The 24,430-nt window shown below is 44.6% G+C and overlaps 2 protein-coding genes across 2 annotated transcripts; one reads left to right on the plus strand and one right to left on the minus strand.

The window, feature by feature from the left end:
- Nucleotides 1-5,673: 5,673 nt before the first annotated feature.
- Nucleotides 5,674-7,614, plus strand: LOC108131083 (carboxylic ester hydrolase). The gene is made up of 4 exons (XM_017249813.3): nt 5,674-6,564; nt 6,626-6,839; nt 6,891-7,344; nt 7,400-7,614. Exons 1-4 carry the CDS (start codon nt 5,674-5,676, stop codon nt 7,575-7,577), a joined length of 1,737 nt encoding a protein of 578 aa, XP_017105302.2. The 3' UTR covers nt 7,578-7,614.
- Nucleotides 7,615-14,646: 7,032 nt separating this feature from the next.
- On the minus strand, nt 14,647-16,640 carry LOC108131102 (juvenile hormone esterase). Its single transcript, XM_017249833.3, is given in 4 exon segments — nt 14,647-15,068; nt 15,129-15,344; nt 15,346-15,571; nt 15,626-16,640. Coding segments are annotated over 4 exon segments (1,689 nt in total). The 3' UTR covers nt 14,647-14,836.
- Between the last annotated feature and the right edge of the window lie 7,790 nt (nt 16,641-24,430).

Genomic DNA, 24,430 nt, shown 5'->3' on the forward strand with positions numbered 1-24,430 from the left:
ATGTGGATGGAAGCCCAGTGGCAACTGTTGCTGCCCCTTGCTCAGCGACTGTGACCCGTAATTAAAAAGGTTGGGGGGGGGGATCGGAATGCACGGTTATACGGGATTGGGCCCGAAGACGCGTAACTACGCGGTACTACCAACTACTACCTACTACCTTCTCCACTACCATAATGTGGCAACCTGGCAATGGCTGCTGGCCATTTCCCCCTTAGATCTCCCCTGTTTTGTTACTGTTGTTGTCGCATTAACGCTCCACAGCAAATGATACGGGTGACAAATACCCGAACACATTTCACAAAATGGTAGGAAAATATTCACAATTTTACAGACAAAACTAAACCGTCTAAACCGTAATATCTTATCGGTTTAGTTCCAGATCGTTTCGGCTTCAACTTCAGCTGCAGCTGCTCGGTGCTGTTTTCGCAATTAATTACCCAACATTATTTTATAAGCATGCGTAGTTTAATGTAGATAGACGTACACACACCCGGTGTGTGGTCGACACACACCTCCAGTTAAGGGATCCAACATCCCGCTGGGATCGGGCGGTTCTCTAATGAGCGCGTGCTCCAAAAGCGCCAAGCTCCAGCTGTTCCAAGAAGGGTTTGGGATCCCCGTGATCATTGGGTTCCAAAATATTTCATAATTCGATTTTTTGGCGCAGCAAATTAATCATAGATCTGTTAAAATAAATAAAAACTAGTGTATAATGTAATGGATTTTTGAGTGAACTGTGAGTTGAGCTTTTGACCTCAAAACTGGGAATAATTAATTTGGTCAGATGCACTGTGAAAAAAGTAATAATATACCATGGCTTTCGGATAAAAAGAATGTGTGTTTATGAAAGAAAATAATCTTGTAGACAGACTTGTAGAGGGAGAACTGATTACCCGTATGGCAGATGGAACTGTTGACACATTCTTTCTCCGACTGTAGACCAATCACGGACCACAGAGAAGTGTGACTTTTGTGGCAACCAACCAAAGGCAATTTTTCCATTTACGCAATTAATTGGCCGTCACGCTGGGTGGTCCACTAATAGACCAAAAGTCACAGAGCCCAGGCCCCAGAGCCAAGCTCATCGCACGACTATGTCGGATTAGCATTTGGCCTATTGACTGATTGATATCCGAACACGCATCACCCACAAAAATAGCCCTAGAGAAACAGAAATTAGTTTTTGAAAAAGATCTCAACACTAATGCGAGTAAGGCTAATGGCCTCGCTCGGCGATCTGTTGGGGCTCGATGGCTTATAAATGGTCTCGATTAGAACCCAATTACAAGGGTGGAATGATGGCCCCAATGGTCCCAAGACAACCCCGACTGTGTCTTCCTGGCCGAATTACTTTTGATCGTAAAATTATGACTCATAAATTTAATTTTATGACTTCTTTCCCCCAAACAGAAAAATCACCAGACGACACACAAAAAAACTATATAGTACGCCAGGGAAGAAGATATCAAAAGTAGTGATGTAATGAGGCAGGAAAGGTGCCAAAATTACGCAGATCGAGGACTGTAATTTTCGCACCGAAGGTGCTTAAAGACCCTGCCATTTCCTCATCAGTCAAATTACCCAAAATCGCATCGCTCCCGGAGTCTTGGACGCCGAGTCGGTTGCTCCTGCACTCTAATCAGCTAAATGGACTGTTGAAAATTCGCCACATTCGCAACGTAATCAACTTGATGGACCTGGCTCCCGACAACGGAGTCATCCTCCCTCCATGCTATTGTTTGCATAATGAGCTTGGGGCGGAATCCCATTCCGGGCCTAATGTGCTCTGCTTCTGATCAACTTGATTGGGGATCTTTGGCATGTCCAGGTACTTGGAACCCTCATAATGGTATTCGGATGGCAGGTATTTTTTTTTCTTGGGGAACTTGATAGAGTTTGCAGTTAGATGCCTCGGGGGAATATTATTTTATGTTTTCATTATATATTGATTTATTTTGTTATTACCCTTTCAAGTCACTAACCTTGTCCTTGCCTCGACCACCAGTTCTTATCTCAGAGGCATTAATTAAAAGCCTGTGCTTCTGTGTTCCAGATACTGCGATAAGATACTGACTAGGATTTCCAGTTTCGATTTCATTTCATTTCAAGGAGCCAGCACAGATGGCCAACAAAAGGCAGCCAAGAAATCTGTGAGCCATATCCCGCATAAGACGGTAATCAAGTCATCTGAATTTTAGGCCCAGAACCCAATCCCTACCAGATCCCAGTCGCAACAGACACGCACGACTGGCAGACGCCGCTGGCCGCCAAGAAGTGAACGGTCCACATAACCGTTTAAGTTAATTATGATTATGATTATGATTGCGATTACGATTACGATTATGATTATGGGTTAGGCTTGAACTGAGCTTAACTTATCAGCCCATCAAGGGGGGATTAATGAAATGAAAAGTGCTGCGTTCAGTCGGCGGAATCAGAAAGTATTGATATTCAATTAGTGTAACCGGGCTAACAGGTGGCTCAGCCGGGCCAGAACGAACCAATGTAAATAATAAGAACAATTAATTTGGCTTCAGAAATTATGGGCGTGCTTGGATGCCGGGCACGTAGAGGGACGGACGACTGGCCGAGTGGCACGGGTTAACGTGGATGGAATGGACCCACTCCACTTTTGAAGAATCTTGGAGAATCCAGCAGACCACGAAGAGGAAGTGGCAAAGACTGCGGCAAGCCGCCAGTCCAACAGCTGCACTTCTTTCAGACTTATGCTGGTCCTGCTGCCATCTCCCCCGGCTCCTGGATGGCTTCTGCCTGGTGACTAGACCTGCAAAGCAGATTTACATGCCCCTCGAGCATCGGAGCACGTGCTCAGCATTCGATGTGAGCCGGAAAAGGTGCAAAACTCCGAAGTACTGTAAGCTGGCAACCAGAAACTCCCACGTTCATTGGGCCGGTCCACTCCAGTTTGATGTATTGATCTTCCGAGGGGCCTCTTCAGTTCCCACCTCCTCGATGATCAATCACTGCTTGGCCCGGGAACGGGATTCTCACTCTCGGAACAGTCCAAACAACAAAGCCAAGGACAATTGCCTTTGACAGTTTCTACAGTTTCCACCCGATTGTTGTTTATGTCGCCTCTTTTTGCATATGCTGATTATATTCGGTACTCGAAGGGGAGTGATTGATATCAGACAGTCAGTCAGTCAGTCAGTTAGGCAGTCATTCAGTCAGTTCTTCAATCAGACACTCAGCCAGTCTGCCATTTCATCAGCCTGGGCAGATGTTTTGTCAGTCAGCCTCTCCTAATGGATATTTAAATTGCAATCATTGTTGGAAATAATTATTGAGTATTTTTGGGGTTTATTTAAAGAAAAATATTAAAGAATTTTTAGATCCTTAACATGATCTTTTTTTTTTATAAAAATGTAGTATAGATATTAAAGCCTTTTTTAGAAAAAATGGAAAAGCAACTGAAAGAAACTTGTAGACCTTTATCCTTAGACCTTATAAAATATCCACATATCTAAAGGGCATGTCACTCTTAATTTATGCATTTTTATTTTATTAAAAACAACCATAAACACTGTAAAAAGTAAAATTTGATACAGAGTCCTATTTTGGCATTCCCGCATAAAATGATTGCCAATTTTCGGTCAACTCTGACGCGTGCCTGGAGCGGAAGCTCCAGCTCCAGTGGAACCATAAAAACGACCCAAACAAAACCCAACTAATTAACAACAGAATCGCGGGCGTATTATCGCATTCAAATTAGCAAAGGACCTACCCACCGGGCAAATAATAGTAGCGATAATAGAGAATAGAAAACCCAAAAATGCATAGCGAAATTGTTGTCGATTTTTATGTGGAATTTCGAAATTGTGGAATGCCAAAAACAGTAGGTAAACAACCAAAAAGAAACACACACAATGCATCCAGGCCACCACCACGATTTTGTGGGCCATAAATTACTCAAATCATTTGGCCCAGAACGACCTCGTCAGCAGGACACTCGAGAATCCTTTGGAAGCGTTACCATGGCAAACATTTCATTAGTCAATGTACGTTTATCAGAGGGGGCTATGATGGGCTGGGAGGGGAGGGTTGGTTGGTAGGTCCTTTCCAAAACAGAATTCGATGCTAATTTCGGGCTAATAAATTATTTGCGTTCTGACAGTCATGCGGAATGCATAATGCATTATGGATCTTCTGCTGGTTTGGCCAAAAATCATTCTCTCCATTTACCTTTTTTTAGGATTTTTAATATTGATCATTATCGGTGTTTTCCAGGGATTCCTAGGTTTTTTCAAGACCCCACACAAACTGCCTCGCTAAATGTCTGTATTTGCCAAGTAATTAAATCAAAGTGGAAATCACGAGTCTAACATTTTTATAAGGAAAATCCCACAAAATCGCTGCGGGTCGTCTGAAGAAACTCGGCAGGAGAGAATGATGACCCGAGGCCTAGAGCACACGACACACACTTCACACCTTGTACCCCACATCTCACACCTTTAGGTTGCCAGAGTCATCCAGAGTCTCGGGTCCAGACACATCCTGTGGCGCATGGCAAGACATCGTCTTGGTGGATATTTGCTGGTGTTTGGTGTCATTAGTGAGTGGCTCGTTCGGAGGCGTCTCCATTGGCTGCCACCTGCCGGGTGCCCTGATGTTACAATTACCAGGTAATGCGAGGAGCGATGAGGACGACCACAGAATTACAAAACAGCAACGGTGCGAGGCGGGGGACGTTGTCACCAGAGGAGATGTTCCTCAGCTGCAAACCGGTAGAGTCATCAATTTTTTTAAGGTTCTAGCTTGGGTTTTCTATTCAACTAGGAGGTTCACAGCCCCTGAAGCTTAAAAATTAAAGTTTTTAATAAAACTTGCAAGTAAGTCTAAGTACGCAATAAGAACCCTTAAATATATATTCTTTTGGTAAGCGATTCAGTGAGAATGATCAAGCACCCCGAGTGTTACCCTTGGGCTTCCCCTGAGGCTTCCTTTTTCTTCCCAAATACAGACCAATATAAATCCAATTAGCACGCCTTTGTCTGATCCTTCGGCAAACACAAAAACTGACAAAAAGGAAGCAATGGAAAGCAACCGAAAGGAAGAAAGGAAGACGAGCACAATGGAACACTTAACACACTTCATCATCAGGGGTCTCGTCTTCGGTCTTCGGTGAGAGAGGGGTGTGCCCCTTGGCCAAGTTTATGACTTGCGCACCTTTTGTGCTCAACATTAAACGCTATTAGCGGGCATTTAAGGATCACTTTCCCTCGGTTAAGGTCGCCGAGGTTAAGCCGAGTGATGGGTGTGGGGTTATCAGGGTGTTCCGGCGCACACCTAATCTAATAAGCCGCAAGCACGCAAACAAGTTCACGTGGGAAAATTGGAGCAGGAACCAAGGAGAGGTGACCACTCCAGGACAGATATGAGTGGGCCGTCGATGCAAGATGGGCGATGGGAGATGGGTGTGTGTGGGAAGAGTGTTATTTATGGATTGCTATTAACTTCACGCCGAGGATGCAATTGGATATGGGAACCGATCGGGACGGGAATCGCGAGACGACGAGCACCGATGGCCAACCAACGCCCAGTGTCAGTGGTCCAACAGAATCGCATCAATTTTCGCACTTTATGCGACATAATCCCAGCCAGAATCGCGGCTATAAAAGCTCCAATCGCAGGCTCCACTCTCCACAGTCGAGAATGTGGCGTCTCTGTGGATTTGTTTTGCTCTTTGGCGGCTTAGTTTTTGCCCAGACCTTCGAAGAGGATCTAGACAAGGATCTCCCGCCGGACGAGGATGATCCCATTGGCAGCAACAAGGAGCTCTCGGATTTGGTCATCACCACGGCTCTGGGAAAAATCAGAGGAACTATCCTGCCCTCGCAGTCGGGTCGCAACTTCTACGCATTCCGCGGCATTCCTTATGCCAAGCCACCAGTGGATCAACTGCGATTCCAGCCACCCGAACCCGTGGAGCAGTGGTTCGACGTCTTCGATGCCACCTTCGATGGCCCCAAGTGCCCGCAGCTGGGACTCTTTAGTGGCGATGTCAACGAAGATTGCTTGAGGGTGAATATCTACACCAAGGAGCTGCCCAGCGAGTCCCAGCCGAACATAAGAAGACCCGTGATTGTGCTGATCCACCCTGGAGGCTTCTACTCCCTCTCCGGGCAGAGTAAGAACTTTGCCGGTCCCCAGTACTTCATGGATCGTCGACTGGTGTTGGTCACCTTCAACTACCGCTTGGGATCTCTGGGTTTCCTGGCTACTGGAACCAAAGAGGCAGCCGGCAATATGGGCCTTAAAGATCAGGTTCAGCTCCTTCGCTGGCTGAAGTTGCACATCTCCCGGTTTGGTGGCAATCCCAATTCCATCACTCTCCTGGGCTACGGGGCTGGAGCCATGGCTGTCACCCTGCACATGGTATCCCCCATGTCGAGGGGCTTGTTTCACAGAGCCATCGTTATGAGTGGAGCAGTGACGGGTCAGTGGAATCTGCCGGATCACCAGATGGACGTGGCCACCAAACAAGCCACACTTCTGCACTGCCACACGGAGAATACCACGGAGATGCTGGAATGCTTGAGAGGAGTACTGATCCTTATAGAATATCTATTTCAATGTTATGTAACTAAGACTCTCTTTCATTCAGAAACATTATCTGGAATTCGCCAACACTCTTCCGAAAATGTTTGAATTCGACAGAAACAATCCCTTGATACTTTGGAAGCCAGTCATAGAACCGGATTTTGGACAGGAACGTTTTCTAGTGGAGGATCCCATCAGAAGCTATCAGAATGATGAGTTTATGAAGGTTCCCATCATTACAGGCATGACCAAAGACGAATTTGTGGGTCCAGCCTTGAGTGAGTATTATTTTACTTCAAAAAACTAAATCTAAAGTCTATATTTCCCAGCCATCCTCCAAAGTCCCTCTCTGTTGAAAGCCCTGAACGAGAACTTCGAGACCTTGGCTCCTGTGTTTTTCATGTTTAATGCCAGTGATCCCCGGGCGGGTAACATCAGCCAGGAGCTGAGGGAACATTACTTCCAGCAGGGGCCCATCGAAGCCAATCGCTCTCTGGAGGCCTTGTCCAATCTCTACTCGGATGCTCTGACTGGCTTTGGCATTCATCGGTTTGTCCATCTGGCCGCCAGGTCCACCAAGGTGTACTACTATCGATTTGCGTACCAGGGTTCCAGGAGTCACATCTATTACCCAGAGGATGCCCCCTATGGAGTAGTGCACCATGACGATCTGATGTATTTGTTTGTGGAGCCCTCGATAAGTCGCATGTTTACGGAGGATGATGCCGAGTTTCAAATGGTGGACATTATGGTGAGGATGTTCTCGGCCTTTGCTTATAAAGGGTGAGTTGGAATCGGTATATCCATAAGCTTCCTGCCTTATCACCATTCCTTCCAGTGATCCCAACAAGCCCACCGACAGCGCTCTGAGGGACATTCGCTGGCGCCCTTTCAGCTTCAAGAAACGCTACTACCTGGATATTGGCCAAAACCTAACCCTCCAGGAGAATCTGAATGCAGAGCGCTACGAGATCTGGAAGCGACTGTTTCCCCTCAACTGGCGACGTCAGGCCTAGGATGTGGCAGCGATGACGGCTACTGTACTTTTCAAATACACGCCAATTGGCATATTTATTTATCTGAGACAAGTTTTTTTTATTGTTGGCTTGGTTGTTGTTTTGTTGCCAAGTGACAGACACCCAATTGGCATATTTTAAACAATCCAATTTGAAGAGAGCCTCCCTCCCCCGGAGTGGTGTTTTGGGTCTTCGTGTCATCGCAGTGTGGGTGCATATATTATTCAACAGTCGGCACTCGATAACAGCGCAGAGCAATGTGTCGAGTATAATGATCGCGTGCCAGGCTAAGACACTGAGAGAAAACTGACTAAACTAAAATTTTAAAAATATAAAAGAAACTATTAGAGAATTTTCAGAACCATAAGCTGGGGCTAACATACGTATATAAGCCCCAGGAGAAATCTGAAATATATATGAAAGATATATACAAATCTACTAGAAAACTATTAGAATCTGAAGCTTAGGCTTATATATATTAATTATATATTTCCTATAAATTTCCCTCAGTGCATACCACCTCAATTCATCCTCTGGCCCATCTGTGATGTGTTGTACTTTCGACTGAAACCACTTTGTTGCTGTTAGTGGGCCACTCACAAATGTATTTCCACTTTTATTGCTCTTATCGGAGTTTGGTTACGCTCCAGAGCATGACAATGTCAAAAAGACCAGATCCCCGGCCCAGACCCATACCCAGACCCCGGACAGGAGTCGTCCAATTTGAGTTGGCTCGTGTCCTGCCGCCCCTCTGGACTCATTAGCATAAAGTGGCCAACACATGACGCTCTGCATCCATCCATCTACCATCTACCATCTTTCCAATTGGCAACAGATCACGAGTCCATCATGAGTCACGCCACGGAGTCGTCCTGCGGGGGTGCCACCACCACCAAACCACCACGGTGGGTGCACCAGTTGGAAAACTTTAATATATTAATTTATGCAAATTGCAATGGCAACCGAATGCGGTATCACCGACAATAGATCAATGCATGTCGGGGTTGCTCATTTTGATCGTTTCCACTTTAGTTTTAATTGTTTTCGCTTGTCAGCAGCCCCGAAATGTGGATCAGCATATGCTGTCTGTATGCCATAATTTGTTAGATGCAAAATTCAGAAAAAAAAAGTGAAAAAAAAAGGGGAAATGGGACATGGAGTTGGAGTGGGGGAGTGGGAGTTGGTATGGACTTTGGCATTCCAATTTCCAGCGAAATATTTGGACAAGAGGCCAAACATCGCTGGCTGATTTCGATTTCCGCGAACTGTTCGAAAGGCAAATAAAGTTGTGAGAGCGCTCCCAGCCAGGCCCCCAGCCAGGTCCGAAAACCATATCAGATGGGCCTAGTGCGGCTCCATTCGAACCCAGACACCTCTGCCTCTCCAGCTGGGCCATGCCCGGGAGGCTGCCAGGGAGGCTGCCCGGGAGGAGTTCAGTCCCGGTCGCGGATTTTATTGACTGATGGAAATCGCTCAAAGAGCAGTTCGAGTTTGCCCACAAAATGTAATTAGATTGCGAGGCACCTCTGCGGTTAGTTTCTCCAGCTCCAGACCCGAATGGGAAAATATCCAAGACGCGTGCTTGGAACTCCTGCTGTCAACACATCAGTGCCCAGGAATCTCGCCAAGCGGCGGAGCAATGAAGTTGTCTGCGGCAATTGACGGCCGATAAGCTCAGCCTCCAACAGGCCCAAAACAAAGGCGATCCAGACCCGGTCTTGGCCAGGTTTTTTCAGCCTCGTCTGCCGTTGTCGTCTCTTACATAGAAAAATTTGCACAAACATCACAAAACTCATAAATAACAACAACAACGACAGCAGAGAGGCAGCAGCAGCCACAGAGGCAGCTGAAGTTGCAACTGCAACAACTATCGCTGCCAGAAAGTGTCCACCTAGCTGCAACACCTTTTGAATACTTTTTTTTATATTTTTTTTTAGTTTTCTGGTTTGGTTTTTTTTTGGTGCCCCAACGATGGATAATGTGCATTGCACTCCACAATTTATGAGTCACTTGGCAGCTTGTGTTCGACTCGCAACTATGTCTGGCATTTATTGGGTTAACTTCGAAGGATGGAGTTGGAACTGAAAGGGGATTTAAGAGGTGGAGAAGCCAGAGACCTTACTTTGACATATTCCCCAGAGTCCAGAGTGGGTGTGGGAACTGGAGGGAACTTGTCGGGTAGAGAATAGAGATGGATTTAGTCCTCAAATCTTAAGGAAGTATTTATTATGCTCTACAGGGTCTATAAGAATGATTTTAGAAAGTCATTCCCCATTGGCATGTGCCCTAAACACCGGAATTCATCAACTTGGGTAATTACCACCAGAAACTCCTTACCCAACCGCTCTGATAAGAACACCCAGTGGCATGCGTCCAATGCTGGCATTATCCGAGTTTATGATGCATGCCACCGAACACCGAGCACCACCCCCGAAGCCAGGGCACCTCGGTCCGGGCCCGACTTTCCCCCGGAAAATTAGCATAGGGAAATGGAAAATGTGGCGAGTGGAAAACATTTAACAGGCAATTGCGTGCGACGCGTGGGCGATAGATCCATCAGAGGTCGATGGAAGTATGGTGATAAGCTGGCGAGAAAACCATTAGCAGCTAGACAGGGGATGTCCTGGGATGTCCTGGGCTGTCCACTGTCTAATAACAGTCATGATCCTGTGGCGTTGCTTATTGGAAACCATTTGAAGTGGCAGCTTTGAGGGTCGCGTGCTGATCGCAAGCTGCGATCAAAGTCATTCCCTGACTGGCAGATCAGTCAGGAGGCTGACTAACCCCCCTACCCATCTGCATCCCTGCAGGATGTCAAGCAAACAGTCCTGGAGTCGTCCCTGTTGTCTGTTGTCATCGCGGCATCGGGTTTCAATAATAGTTTTCGAGCAGCTTTCGACTTGCGTTGATGGATCGTGTTGCACGTTACTTCGCTTATTGACTAACCGATGGCGGGGTGGATAGGGGGACTGGTTTTAAAATTCTATGAGCCTTGGAAGCCCTCGCATTCCTCAGCCCTCCAGTTATTTGTTTTATTCTCTGGTCTTTGATTTTCCTGAAAATCCAGCGACTATAATGAGCATGTCAGAAATTCTACTGGTCCCTGGCTAACCCGATCGATGACAAATTGTGTTCTGGCCCTGTGAAAGTTGCAGCTTTGATTGATGTTGAGTGGATTCCAGGCTGACTGTCAACAGTTTAGTGGATCGTTTAACTAATTGCTCAATAACATTGCCACAGAACCTGATCTCCAAGTCCATTAGAACAAGTGCATCGAGATGCGCCCGGGGCAGCTCGTAAAAATAAGAAGAGCAAAGAGGCGAGCATTTCCATTTCCCAGACCCACGGACTATTAATCACACACAAAATAGTGTAGCACGATTTCATTAATTGTGGCCAAAACACACTCGCAGAAGGAAAACCACACCCGCATGCCACTCTAGAGAGTTTCCCACGACTGAGGTACCAGCTACTCCATGTGGCCGGCCATCCAGTTACAGTTGCCCCTGACCCCTGCTCTCTGACTGGCGCTCCATTTGGCCAACTTCCTCTAAGGTAAGAAGGGGGTAAGGGGTCATACTATTAGCTAGTGCAAGCACGTACATAGCTTTTCTAGCCAAAAGGTGCCACAAGGTGGTCGGCACATCGCACCGCTTCCAGTTCACGTGAAGACAGCTGCCACAGAAGCAGAGGACAGCAGCATTCCGTGCCCTCATATTGTAGTTCAGTGTCAACGTCAACCACGTAATCAACTTACAGGAACCCATTGCCAGGGTAAACAATGTGCACTCTACACTGAGAGAAAAATAAAATAAAAGGGTAATTGGTTAAGTGATTCAGATTACGAATCCCTTTTTCTTTTTACATAATTTTTTCAAAGTGTCCTTGCTTCTATCCTTGCAACATCCCTGGCTTAGGTCACAGGAAAAAAAAAACCGAAAATGAAAATGAAAAAAAAAATTGCAACAATCCAGAGCCGCAACCCCCGACAATGTTCTGCGAGTCCTATCTACTCACCAAAGGCAGATCCTGCAGGGGTGGCGCAGGATGCCCTGGGCTCGCTAATGTTTGGTTTCATTAGTCCTGAGCGACAAATCAAACAGTTTTGTGGCACTTTGTTTGCCGTAGATTTTTTCCGGCATCCATCCGTTGTTTACACTCATTAGTTGGTCCTTCTGGCATTTGATTCCTGTGCCTCTCCAGGACCTCTACGGATAAAGCCTCACAGTGTCGCACCCTCGTGACAACTAGCATACGTTATTGGGATTCGAGGGTGCACTGATTTTCGGGGGTGCAGCTCAGGGAATCGGAATCGGAATTCGGATGTTGTTGTTTCGTTTTCATTATTTAAAGCACATTAATAATCACATTTGACAACAGTGAGGGGGGGAGGAGGAGGAGTGACAGGAGTCGCATATCGGAAAACTGCAAACAAATATTTGGCAAGGACACCGAAAGGACGAAAAGGAAGGATGGATGGAAGGGCGGTTGGCACTTAACGCGCTTGTAATGATTGCGACTATTTGGGTGGATTGTCGATTGGATGATGGGCGGTTGGTTGTGCTTTTTATGGCCCTCCAGGATTGGGTGCAAGAATAGATGGCAATCTTCCACCCGCCGTTCGATTGGATTTGCGGCTAGTTTCGGGGTCTATTATGACCTTTTATTTCGGTTATCATAAATCTGGTGACCGGGGAGCGAGGGTGGTCCTACGAAAACATTTCTATTAACTCGAGAAACCATGCATAATTATAAGGCCCCCACTCCCTCGGCTCTCCCGTTCCCCTCTTTCTGGTCGAGTCTTCAAACAAAGGCCACCGAACCGATATCGGAGGAGTGAACAACAAAAGACACTCAAGACCACACAGCTTGGAACTTGGAGTAGCCTGAGATAGACAGCCAGACAATGGGGACACTTTTTTTATTTTAAACATCTATATATTCTGTTTTTTGTGTGTGGCTGGCTCATATGTGAGCCATGAATTTTGGTTATCGAATAATCAAGTTGTGGCCCAGCAACTAAAATTTGGGTCTGGGGGGGAGAAAACAATTAATTTTGAGCTCGTTTGATGTGAACACTTTCACCCAAAACAAACACGATACGAGTGTCCTTTTGCTTTCCCTTTGATGTCTGTTTTTTTATGGCCTGGGAGTCGGTGCAAGTGCCTCGGCCAGGACCAATCATTAATCACGGTGATTTGGATTTGTAAAAATATTTAATTAACCGCATAACAGAGCAGGGAAAATGATCTGTCAGATTGTGGCGCCACTGACCGTTCCGTCCTTTTGGGGGGAAAATTAATGGAAAATTGAAAAAGGATCTCGGCGATCAAAGCTCTGTCTACTGGGATCCTTCCACGAATACCAATCAATTGGACAAACTGTCTTCGATTGCAATACCGAATTACAAAATACAAAATAAAAAAATTTAAGAATACTTTTTGTGCTTCCCAGAAAAGATGCATAACAAAGAATCTCCCTGTCCTGCCGGAATCGAATCCCTCCCTCTCCGTCCGGCTCTCTGCACTTTCAATTTGTATTGTCATTAGCGATTATCAGCCGGGTGGGGGCGTAATCCGATATGTTGACAGAACGCATAAACAGGGACTGGAAAACAGGGAATTTCAAGCGGACAGGCCACGCTGACAAGCCTATAAAGCACTCGATCCTTGGCGCTACTTCAAAATGTTTACTCCTTTTGTTAACTCAATAAAAACGTAATCAAACCCGCAAATGCGAGGTGGATGATGCGTCATGACAAAAAGAGCAAGGCCCTTAGGGTCTGGAACTGGGCCTGGGACTGGGATCGGGCCCGGGGATCGGGCCAGAAGACGAGGCCAGGTTTTCCACCGAAATACCGCAGGCGCAGGCGTAGCGAAAGTGAAATCGAGACGCGACCACAATCGAATCGGCAGCTGGAACACCTTCGCATCATCATCATCATCATCGTCCGATCATCCCTGTACCCTCTTACCTTTACCACTTTGAGGATCTGTTTTGTTAGATCCTCACAAAGAACCAGACAAAGTCAAAAGGGGCACGCGCTCAGCCTAGACAGCGGATTTATATATATTGTGACTGATCGGGGCTGGATTCCCGTCTCCCGATCCTTGATCCTGGCTCTCGCATAGAGTCTAGACGCGCCGCAGACACATGTTTTAATAGACTTATTGTAATTGAGTCACAAAAGCCACTCGATATCCCATTACAATAAACTCTTTTTCTAATTTCCAGCTGCCGCTCTTTTGATTCCAAGAAAGGGGTGATCCTTCACAGATACAATCTCCAATCAATTCGCAATTTTGTGTAAATTTTAAACAAAAATTTTAATTAAAATTCGCACATGTTTTGCCTCATTTCGATTCCCATGACTTGTGTCATGTTGACTTGTGTGCACCTTTTTGTGGCATGAAGGTGTCCCAAAAGGGAATAGAACACAATGCATATGTTTGCCCAGGCCCCTCATATTTCTATGGGCCAAGTTAACAAGTTAATTTTCCATATTTTCTTTGGTCCAACTTGGTCACTGCAAAGTCATGTGTGTGTGTCCTTGGTGTCCTTTGTGGTTGGCCGAAGGGTTCAACTTGGAGCTCGACCCAAAGGCCAGATACGCCAGTCAGTGCTAATGAATGGGTTTAAATTGGTGGAAAATTCAGAGACTCCACATGACTGGGAGGGAGAGGAAACTTTAAACAAAATCAACTCCGTACAAAGACTATCCAGGACGTACCCCCCCATCCTCCGGATGTTTGAAAACACCCCAAAAGGGGGCGTGGGCTGGCGATAATCCTTTTGTATCCCATCGCATTGTTTGGCATTTTCACGCAAGAGCAAATCGTAAATGTCAATAGCAGCGCTACTGGGTAATGGGATAAGTCCCCGGATCCCCGGAGCACATACATAGTCGTTGGGCAGGGTGGAATCGGAGCGGTTTTTACATGTGGAGCGACCAACCTGACAATTACAAATAATTCAAAGCTCAAAAGGGCCAACGCTGCGAACACGCCCCTCGCCCAAAAACGAGCAACCAAAGCCAGAAACATTTAAAGACAAATTAATGTGTATTTAAGCTGCCCAAGCCCAGGCCGAAGCCCGCTCCGAGACGCAAGACTAATTGCCCCAAGGAACCGGGGAAAATCTCACGCCTTTGTTGATTAATTAATCAAAGTAAATAGTCGCACTCGGAGTCGAGAGTCGAGCTCTGGCGTCATTAGCGCAATCTAAACGGCCTATTGATAAGCTTTTTCCACACCTAATTGCTACATTAATTTCCCAAAGAGCCGCCAGGCCACACCAGTGGCGATGGCGACCGGGAGGCCGAGTTTCCAGGCAGCGCCTCCGCTCCCGGCGTCCGTGGGAAAGAGCTCGTCCCAGACGGCGTATCGCTCGGCAAAGGCGGGGTCACCCACCTGGGTCGCCACCCCGTTGTAGAGCATCTTCGCATAGGTGGCGTTGCAGGGTGGCCAGTTATCGGTGGTGTTAAGGGGTGTCCTGGGATAATACAGGTTTATAAGGTATTAGAAACCAATAAAATAAGTAATAAACACTCACCCCGTCTTGGCAAAGTGAGTGAACCAGCTGGTAAAGCGCTCCATCATGAAGACATCGGGATCTCCTTCTTCCATAACTGTGCCATACCAATATCCTGGCATTACGTACTGCAGATCATCGGCATGAGCCACTCCAATGGGTCTTTTATCCGCATCAGTTGGCGAATTTAGGGTTCTCTGGCCAATGTAATCGGTGCGCATATAGTAGACGGGAGACGGCCAGCGCCACGAGACGATGGATTCCATGGCCCAGGATGCTGTCCGAAAATATTTCACCAAACAGATTAATATTATCCTCATTGATCTCTGAGAAGTTTTCTCCCAAATAGAACTCTTTTAGTCTCCGACTTGTGGTCTCATTGGCTTTGTAGAGAAACAATCCCGGAGCATAGTCCTCGAAGTGAGTGGCAAGATCGTGGAGTAAAGGCTCATTATCCTTGTGAACTGTAAAGATAGAGGCTATTTAGTGGGAATTATTAAATTTTAGCAGCCTCTCACCATAGAGGGAGTAATCCAACTCATTTTTCGTGTAGCTAACCAGCAAGGGAACCCTGTTAAAGTAACCATCCCAGAAAATTTCTGTGGGATGTCTGGACAAGAAGTGCCCATCGATCTCGTAGTTCCACTTCATGTTGGTCAACTGATGAGTTTCCCAGGCCTTGCAAACCTCCACAATGCGAGTCCAGGACTCGTTTCGCAGGCAAGTCACCACATCCTGGGGATCGAATATGGGACAGCCCAGTTCTCGGGAGAGTTTCCTTGTCCAGTAAGGATTATCAATGGTATACGTGTTTGTTGTAGATCCACTCATCAGGATGGCACGGTGGAATAGTCCTTCCGAAAGGGGCGAGGCCAGGTGGAGACTGACTGCCATGGAACCAGCACTCATGCCCATGATGGTTACCAAGTTCGGATCCCCACCAAAATGGGATATGTGATTCCTAACCCATTGCCATCAATGGGCCATCACTTGATCCAAATACCCAAAGTTTCCTTTTACTTCCTGGCTATTGGGGTTCAGGAATCCCAATGCTCCTAGACGATAGTTGAAGGCCACAAAAACCACATCATGGTCCAGCAAATACTGAGGTTCTGCCTCGTACGAGCTATGTCCACTTCCTATAATATTGGCTCCTCCGTGGATGTAAGCAATCACTGGTAGCTTGTCCTCAAAGCTTTTGGTAAAGACATTCAGCTTCAGGCAATCCTCGCTCATGTACGAGGTGCTACCAGGTTGTGGACAGACAAAGGAATCCACTGTGGCGTTGAGGAGTTCCTCTCCCCAACCAGGTTCTGGCAGAGGATTGGCAAACCTCAGGTCTCCCACTGGTGGTTGGGCATACCGTATGCCCCGGAAAGCATGGATATTATTTCCCTTGAAGCTCGTCATATTGGAGCCTTGAATTCTGCCCAGAGAAAGCTCTACCACAGGGTTTCCATCCAAAAAGGTGACTCCATTGGAAGAGCACACAGATATCACCAAAATGGTGAAGAGCAAGTGGGGAAGACCCATGCCTGGGTTTTGTCTGAAATGTGAAATAATTTTTTAGTTTATTTCCAGATTATTCCTATCATGGAGTACCCAAACCAAGTAAAGATTGTGTGAACTAAAGGGATACTTGAGCGATTCCCAGAGTCGGTTTCAGTTTTCGCAACAATATTGTTAGTTTTCCCTTTTCGGTGGTGCGCGCCCGCATGCTACGGGTGGTGCGACGGAAGCGTGACTGCAGGTTTCGCACGGTTTTAGCTTCTTTGGATTTCAGGCGACTATCTCGAAAGCCACCCAGAGATAAGTTGATCGATTAGACAATCAAGACCAACCAACATATTGTTGGTCAGTTTTTCTATAAAAATATATTTAAGATTACGCCAACTAACATATAAGTATCTACACTCGCTCTCAATCTGGTAATTCATGACCTTGTACTTTAATTGCTGAACTCCAAATCAATTGAGACTTATTGCTTCATTGAGAGATTTTGGGTTTGGGTTAGAGACACATCACCCTGATTTGCACCACCGCTTCGGATCCTACGCCCGCAGATTCTTTTTTTTTTTTAGAGTTTTCGGAGTTGGGTTTTTCTCATGGCCACGACTGAGATTTAAATTGATTTCCTTATTAATGCACATCCCTCTTGTAATATTCAATTAAAACTACCCACGACCTATGCCAGTTCGTTGATTGACACAATCCGAGTGGTAATTACTCGGGCTCTGAGCTCTGGGAGGGATCTCCTTGGGAGCTGTGCAGGAAAAGCGTTGAAAATGATGCCGGCGATGGAAATCCATCCTACAATGATCTTTTTAAAATATATTCCCATTATTGTCCCAGGAAGTTGTTGATCTTCCATTCTAAACAATGAATATTAATATTCCCTTTCAGATCCCAAAAACCACACAGACCCAATTAAATAAAAAGAGGAAACAGTTTTCACACATCGTCGGGTAACAATTTGCGCTTCCAAAAAAATATATAAATTATTAAAAATTGCGACAATCTGCTGCTGCTTTTTAAGGAGCCAAACGCAATATTCCGGACACTTGAGTGCGCATGTGCACACCGCAGCACCACGGGAGGAGCCAAGTCCATAGCAGGAACTGGAACTTCCACTCTTCCACCTAAGCCGGAGCCGGAGCCACTCGAGTTGTTGCAAATATAAGAGTGGCCTCTTGACAGACATCGTCAGCATCGTTGTGGCAGCCTTGGTTTAAGCTCAAACAGCGCCACTTGAGGGCTCTTTTTGTGTAAGGTTTACGGCATTCTGCGGCAGTCTAGGGCTTCCTGTGGCTTGATGACCTCCCCTGCCAGCTCAGATATGCAAAAATTTCTCACGCATCACAGCCATATGTTTTGTTTGTGTAGGAAACTGGGGAAGTCCTTTACTTGAATGATAAATATTAAAAAGACAATAGTTTTCAATCAAAACTTTTTATGAAGAAAATCTAGATACTATATGATACCCGGTACATGTCCTTACTAATGTTTTAAATCTCATAGTATAAAAGAACTAATCCAAAACCAAAAACCCTCTTTCATTATTTTCCAACAACTTCCGCATTAACCTCAGTCACATCTTGAGAGTGGTTACGCCCTTGGAGGTCATCAAAACTAAAGGTAATTTAAAAGATCGATTTCAATATTGGAACAAAACGCTTAGAGCAGCTGGCTTTTGAGGAGGTCCACTAGAAAACCCAACCATGCTTGGCCATGCAAATTTTCAGATATTTCAGAATTTTGGTTTTCAATAAGTTTGGTTATTAGATGACAACTGAATGGAAACAGTCGCAACTCTCAAGTGACCAACATGCAGGCCGCCTCCAGAAGAATGAAAGAAACACCACGCCCCTGGCTGGAGAGCAATGCTGATGCCAATTCAAATTCTATTTAAAATCTCAAGAACAATGCCGGAGAAAACACAAGGATGGAAAGCAACAATTGCCGCACACGATAAACCAACCAACCAACCAACCACTCGAGTAATCAATCAAAGCGATAGGAAAACTCAGACGTCGCCGTCTTGTAATGAATATTTAAAGATGGAAATTATCGCAATCCGACAAAGGGCCAGGGGCAGGACAAAGGGGCAGAGAGGTCCCCGTCCCCGGCATTTTGCATAACTGATAGCGAAACAATAGACCAATATCGACGAATGCAAACCATGCTCGAGTGTTCAAGCATAATGCGATAATTTGAGCACAAAAGTGCCGGCCAAGGGTACGATATAAGCCATCGGAGCGGAGCCTACATACAACATCTTGCATCCTCTAATCGCCAGAACATATTTTCTGTAATCAATACGAGAGGAAGCTAAAGTTCGGAGATCGCCTGGCCTCGCTCAAGTGAGCAAATGTCCTGAACGTCCTGAATGTGAAACAAATAACAAAAAGCCTTCAAGGGCTCGCAGGATCACAAGGAGTGCAGTATTTTCTGTCGGGGTTGCTCTTCTCTTCTCTCTTCAGACCTTTTGTGGTATTGTAATGAGCGTGACGTCTTATTTGTGTAGAGACGAGGGTTAAGGACCCGACCTGGTCCAGGAGAAAGGGTTGGCAGGGAGCCGCAGTTCCCAACAAACCAACAATGCAAATATTTCACACCAATACTGAGCGGTTGTTGGGCACATGGATATTTATTTCCCATCATTGAAGTAATCTAATCAAAGGATATATTATATTCGAATTATGGTGTAACGATGACAAATTCAATTTTTGGGTTAAGCTGCCAATTTTTCGCCAAAGGTATGGCCTTCTCTGTGGGCCATAATGACCCTCCCATGCATTTTCGGGAATTTTGAAGGGGACCCATTGGAAAATTTGACAAAAAATCTAAAAAATATTTTGTTTGTATATTTTGATGCAGATTGATAGAGAATCGGTAAAGAAATCGTTTAAGATACTCCGCTTGAGAATCGGAGGCTTACAGCCAAAGATATGGACTTCGCTGTGTGCCATAATGACCCTCCCATGCATTTTCGGGAATTTTGAAGGGGACCCATCGGAAAATTTGACAAAAAATCTGAAAAATATTTTGTTTCTATATTTTGATGCAGATTGATAGAGAATCGGTAAAGAAATCATTTAAGATACTCCGCTTGAGAATCGGATGCTTACAGCCAAAGATATGGGCTTCGCTGTGGGCCATAATGACCCTCCCATGCATTTTCGGGAATTTTGAAGGGGACCCATCGGAAAATTTGACAAAAAATCTGAAAAATATGTAGTTTCTATATTTTGATGCAGATTGATAGAGAATCGGTAAAGAAATCGTTTAAGATACTCCGCTTGAGAATCGGAGGCTTACAGCCAAAGATATGGGCTTCGCTGTGGGCCATAATGACCCTCCCATGCATTTTCGGGAATTTTGAAGGGGACCCATCGGAAAATTTGACAAAAAATCTGAAAAATATTTTGTTTCTATATTTTGATGCAGATTGATAGAGAATCGGTAAAGAAATCGTTTAAGATACTCCACTTGAGAATCGAATGCTTACAGCCAAAGATATGGGCTTCGCTGTGTGCCATAATGACCCTCCCATGCTTTTTTGGGAATTTTGAAGGGGACCCATCGAAAAATTTGACAAAAAATCTGAAAAATATTTTGTTTCTATATTTTGATGCAGATTGATAGAGAATCGGTAAAGAAATCGTTTAAGATACTCCGCTTGAGAATCGGAGGCTTACAGCCAAAGATATGGGCTTCGCTGTGGGCCATAATGACCCTCCCATGCATTTTCGAGGATTTCGAAGGGGACCCATCGGAAATTTTGACAAAAAATCTGAAATATATTTTGTTTGTATATTTTGATGCAGATTGATAGAGAATCGGTAAAGAAATCGTTTAAGATACTCCGCTTGAGAATCGGAGGCTTACAGCCAAAGATATGGGCTTCGCTGTGGGCCATAATGACCCTCCCATGCATTTTCGAGGATTTCGAAGGGGACCCATCGGAAATTTTGACAAAAAATCTGAAATATATTTTGTTTGTATATTTTGATGCAGATTGATAGAGAATCGGTAAAGAAATCGTTTAAGATACTCCGCTTGAGAATCGGAGGCTTACAGCCAAAGATATGGGCTTCGCTGTGGGCCATAATGACCCTCCCATGCATTTTCGAGGATTTCGAAGGGGACCCATCGGAAATTTTGACAAAAAATCTAAAAAATATTGTGTTTCTATATTTTGATGCAGATTGATAGAGAATCGGTAAAGAAATCGTTTAAGATACTCCGCTTGAGAATCGGATGCTTTTCGCCAAAGATATGGGCTTCGCTGTGGGCCATAATGACCCTCCCATGCATTTTCGGGAATTTTGAAGGGGACCCATCGGAAAATTTGACAAAAAATCTGAAAAATATTTTGTTTCTATATTTTGATGCAGATTGATAGAGAATCGGTAAAGAAATCGTTTAAGATACTCCGCTTGAGAATCGGAGGCTTACAGCCAAAAATATGGGCTTCGCTGTGGGCCATAATGACCCTCCCATGCATTTTCGGGAATTTTGAAGGGGACCCATCGGAAAATTTGACAAAAAATCTGAAAAATATTTTGTTTCTATATTTTGATGCAGATTGATAGAGAATTGGTAAAGAAATCGTTTAAGATACTCCGCTTGAGAATCGGATGCTTTTCGCCAAAGATATGGGCTTCGCTGTGGGCCATAATGACCCTCCCATGCATTTTCGGGAATTTTGAAGGGGACCCATCGGAAAATTTGACAAAAAATCTGAAAAATATTTTGTTTGTATATTTTGATGCAGATTGAGAGAGAATCGGTAAAGAAATCATTTAAGATATTCCGCTTCAGAATCCGATGCTTTTCGCCAAAGATATGGGCTTCACTGTGGGCCATAATGTCCCTCCGATGCATTTTCGGGAATTTCGATCCCCATCCCATCGGAAAAATAACTTTTTTAACAGAAATTCATAGTAATTTTAATAATAAACCCCATATAGTTTCCACCAATGCCCAAGGAACCGCCTCCTCCACAAAGAATTAACAACGTTTTTTATGGGTCTAACATGCCAATAAACTGGCAACTTCAAAGCACGGAACTGCCTTCTCCTTCTCCTTTAATTTTTAAGGCCTACAATAAGAATTGATGTGCACAAGGCCTTGGGCGAACCTTCAATTGGCGGCAGTCTACCCCAAAAGCGGAGAAAAAACTCAATAAACAAAACTCGAAAAAGGGCTAAGTGAACCCTAAAAGTTTCCGTTTTCCATCAGCTCGGACACGAACTCCGAATATTTGGCACTTAATTGAGATTAATTGAAGTTATGTGCCCGATCTGAATAAACAACTTTGCAGCCATTTTGTTTATGAGTGCGTTTTATGTGCACACAACATCGCCGTCTGAAAAATATTATTAATAATTACAAGAGCACTGGCACCCCGAAAATAGTTATACATAGACCCCGAAAAACCCTCGGCCAGACGACCGAAAATTTTTATTAAATTAAATTGAGTGCGACGGAGTTTGTGGAGCGGCGGATGTTGTATGTATCTTATAGTAGCTGCGATGCAAATCAAATTGTATTGAGCCCGAGGCATATGAGAGGTCTTTGGTGATCCCGAGGTGAATGCACTCCACGATGTTGATTCTAATGTTATGGATCTCCTGACTGCCCCTCAATTGGTGGTATATGTGCGTGTTAATAGCCGTCGTTCGTTGTAAGTCAAAACTAGCTATTTAAGCTAATTGACATTCAAATGCAGTTGAATAAACTTTTATTTTTTTGGACTGAAGTTGCACCAATAATAGACCAGTTCATTGGCTTCTGTGTAGTAGTTGTTTTATAAATTTTATAAATTGATTTAAGGTTTTACAGCACCACAGGATCATTTATCATCAACCCCATCGACAACCCTAACAGCGCCCATCATTTATAAATTGCCGCATCAAATAAAGCCAAAACGCTTGAGTAAATCCATTTAATTGCCGTCTGCGAGTCCTTGATGTCCGTAAAATATTCGTACTGGCCTGGGACCGGCCTCTGCAATCAGGATTCGCGAAAGGATTCCCCCGGATGTGTTCGCACTCCTGTAAACATGCGTTTGTCATTAGACACACCGGAAATATTGATAGCATTCGACACGCGGCACACGGCCAAGCCCGAAAGTCCTGATACATCCTGTGAGAGGAACTTGCCACTTAATGTGCCAGTTGATTTTTTAAAATTGTAAAATTTTAACAATTGTTTTCCCAAGTTTCGCCTTTTCGGTTGAGTAAACAGCATTAGATCTTCGAGGATCGGGTGGTTTTTTTTTTTATTTTTATATTTTAAAAGAGGGGTGTCCTTGTCCCTTCGTACGTGTGTCCTTTGTCTGGGGCGTCTTTGTTTGGCCTGGAGTGTCGTCGCCATGTCGAATTGTCGTGTTTTTTAACTGAAGTACCTGAAATTTTACAGTTTCGGCTTTGGTTTTTTATTATTATTTTCATTCCATGGAGACTGAGAGTTTACTAATTAGATTTTATTGCGTATCGCGAATCGTTTTGTCTTCTCTGGCAAGTGTGAAGAATTCTACATTCTTTATGGTTGCAGTTCTTTCTTTACCTTAAACTATTGGGACTTTGATTACATTGCAGTAGGGTTCTAGGTTCTAGGAATTTTATATTTTTGAGTAAAGTATCCTGCAAAATGCCACGCGCTTCGAAACAATCGGAGAAGTTTTTAGATTTTAAAAGATTTTCAAATGCGGGTATCTGCGGATGGATTGTGGGAGAGGGCCTGAGAATGTGATGTAATCCAATGCCATAATTTTCACAAACACAATGCAAATGCAAATAGTATGCATCAGAAGGAATTTGGGCTAGAATCCTCCCGAAAACCTATTAAATCGTGGGAAAATATTAAAATACATATTTTTCGCTGGTAATCCTTTGTCCTAACGAGACAATGAGCCAGTGTGTGAATACTCGTGTAAACATTTCCTGGCCAGTAAGCCCATTAAGGGAACAGAAGGACCAGCACCTGACCTCAACCGAACTCGAATGAGATGACCCGACCTCAGGTTTGTTTGGACAGATTAGTGAGCCAAGCTACTAAGCCGGCGATCAAGCGATCACTTGTCTCCAATGACGAGCTGCCTTTACATTTCAATTTTTTTCCCAATTCTAATTCCATTATACCATTTTTCGAGGCCCTTCGTCCGATATCGCTGGCCAGCGATCTCTCCCGTTCGAGGCCTCATGCGGAGTGTGAAAGGTATTATCGCATTGACTCGATCTACCATCGCCAGGAGTATCCCTGAGTCCCCGAATCCCTGTGTAGTTGTTGTCGTTTATGTTTTCAGTTTCATTTATCAGTTTGTGGAAATGCCACAGAACAATGAGAAATTATGAGACTTGCTTTAAATCATTTACCATCATGATCATGATCCGGGGTAGTTCTAACTTGGCTCATTGGCCATCTTATCGCACTGCTGGGATCTCTGGTTATTGGGATTTTCTAGTCGTTAGTTGCCAATCGAGTGAATATCCTCTATATGCGGTTTAATTGCGGACGTACCGAGTTTGACTTTTTCATCCTTCAATTTTCCGGAGCTCCGGAGGGAAGTTTCACTTAATTAGCTGCGAATTGTTGTTTCCCCGGGAAGTCATAAGATGTGTGATGGTTGATAAGCTTCCGTTCCAAGAGAAAGCATAAAACTTTCTACTCTAAAGGGGATGAATTCGTAATATTAATCAAGGGATCAATGACTACAAGTCTTAATAGTAATATATTTATTTTTAAGAAAGCACTTTCAACTCTTTTTTCTTAAAAACTATAGATAGTTCTCAGGGTAACCCCGTCCATATGCCTAG

Source organism: Drosophila bipectinata, chromosome 2L (genome assembly GCF_030179905.1).
Source record: "Drosophila bipectinata strain 14024-0381.07 chromosome 2L, DbipHiC1v2, whole genome shotgun sequence".
Classification (NCBI taxonomy): Eukaryota; Metazoa; Arthropoda; class Insecta; order Diptera; family Drosophilidae; genus Drosophila; species Drosophila bipectinata.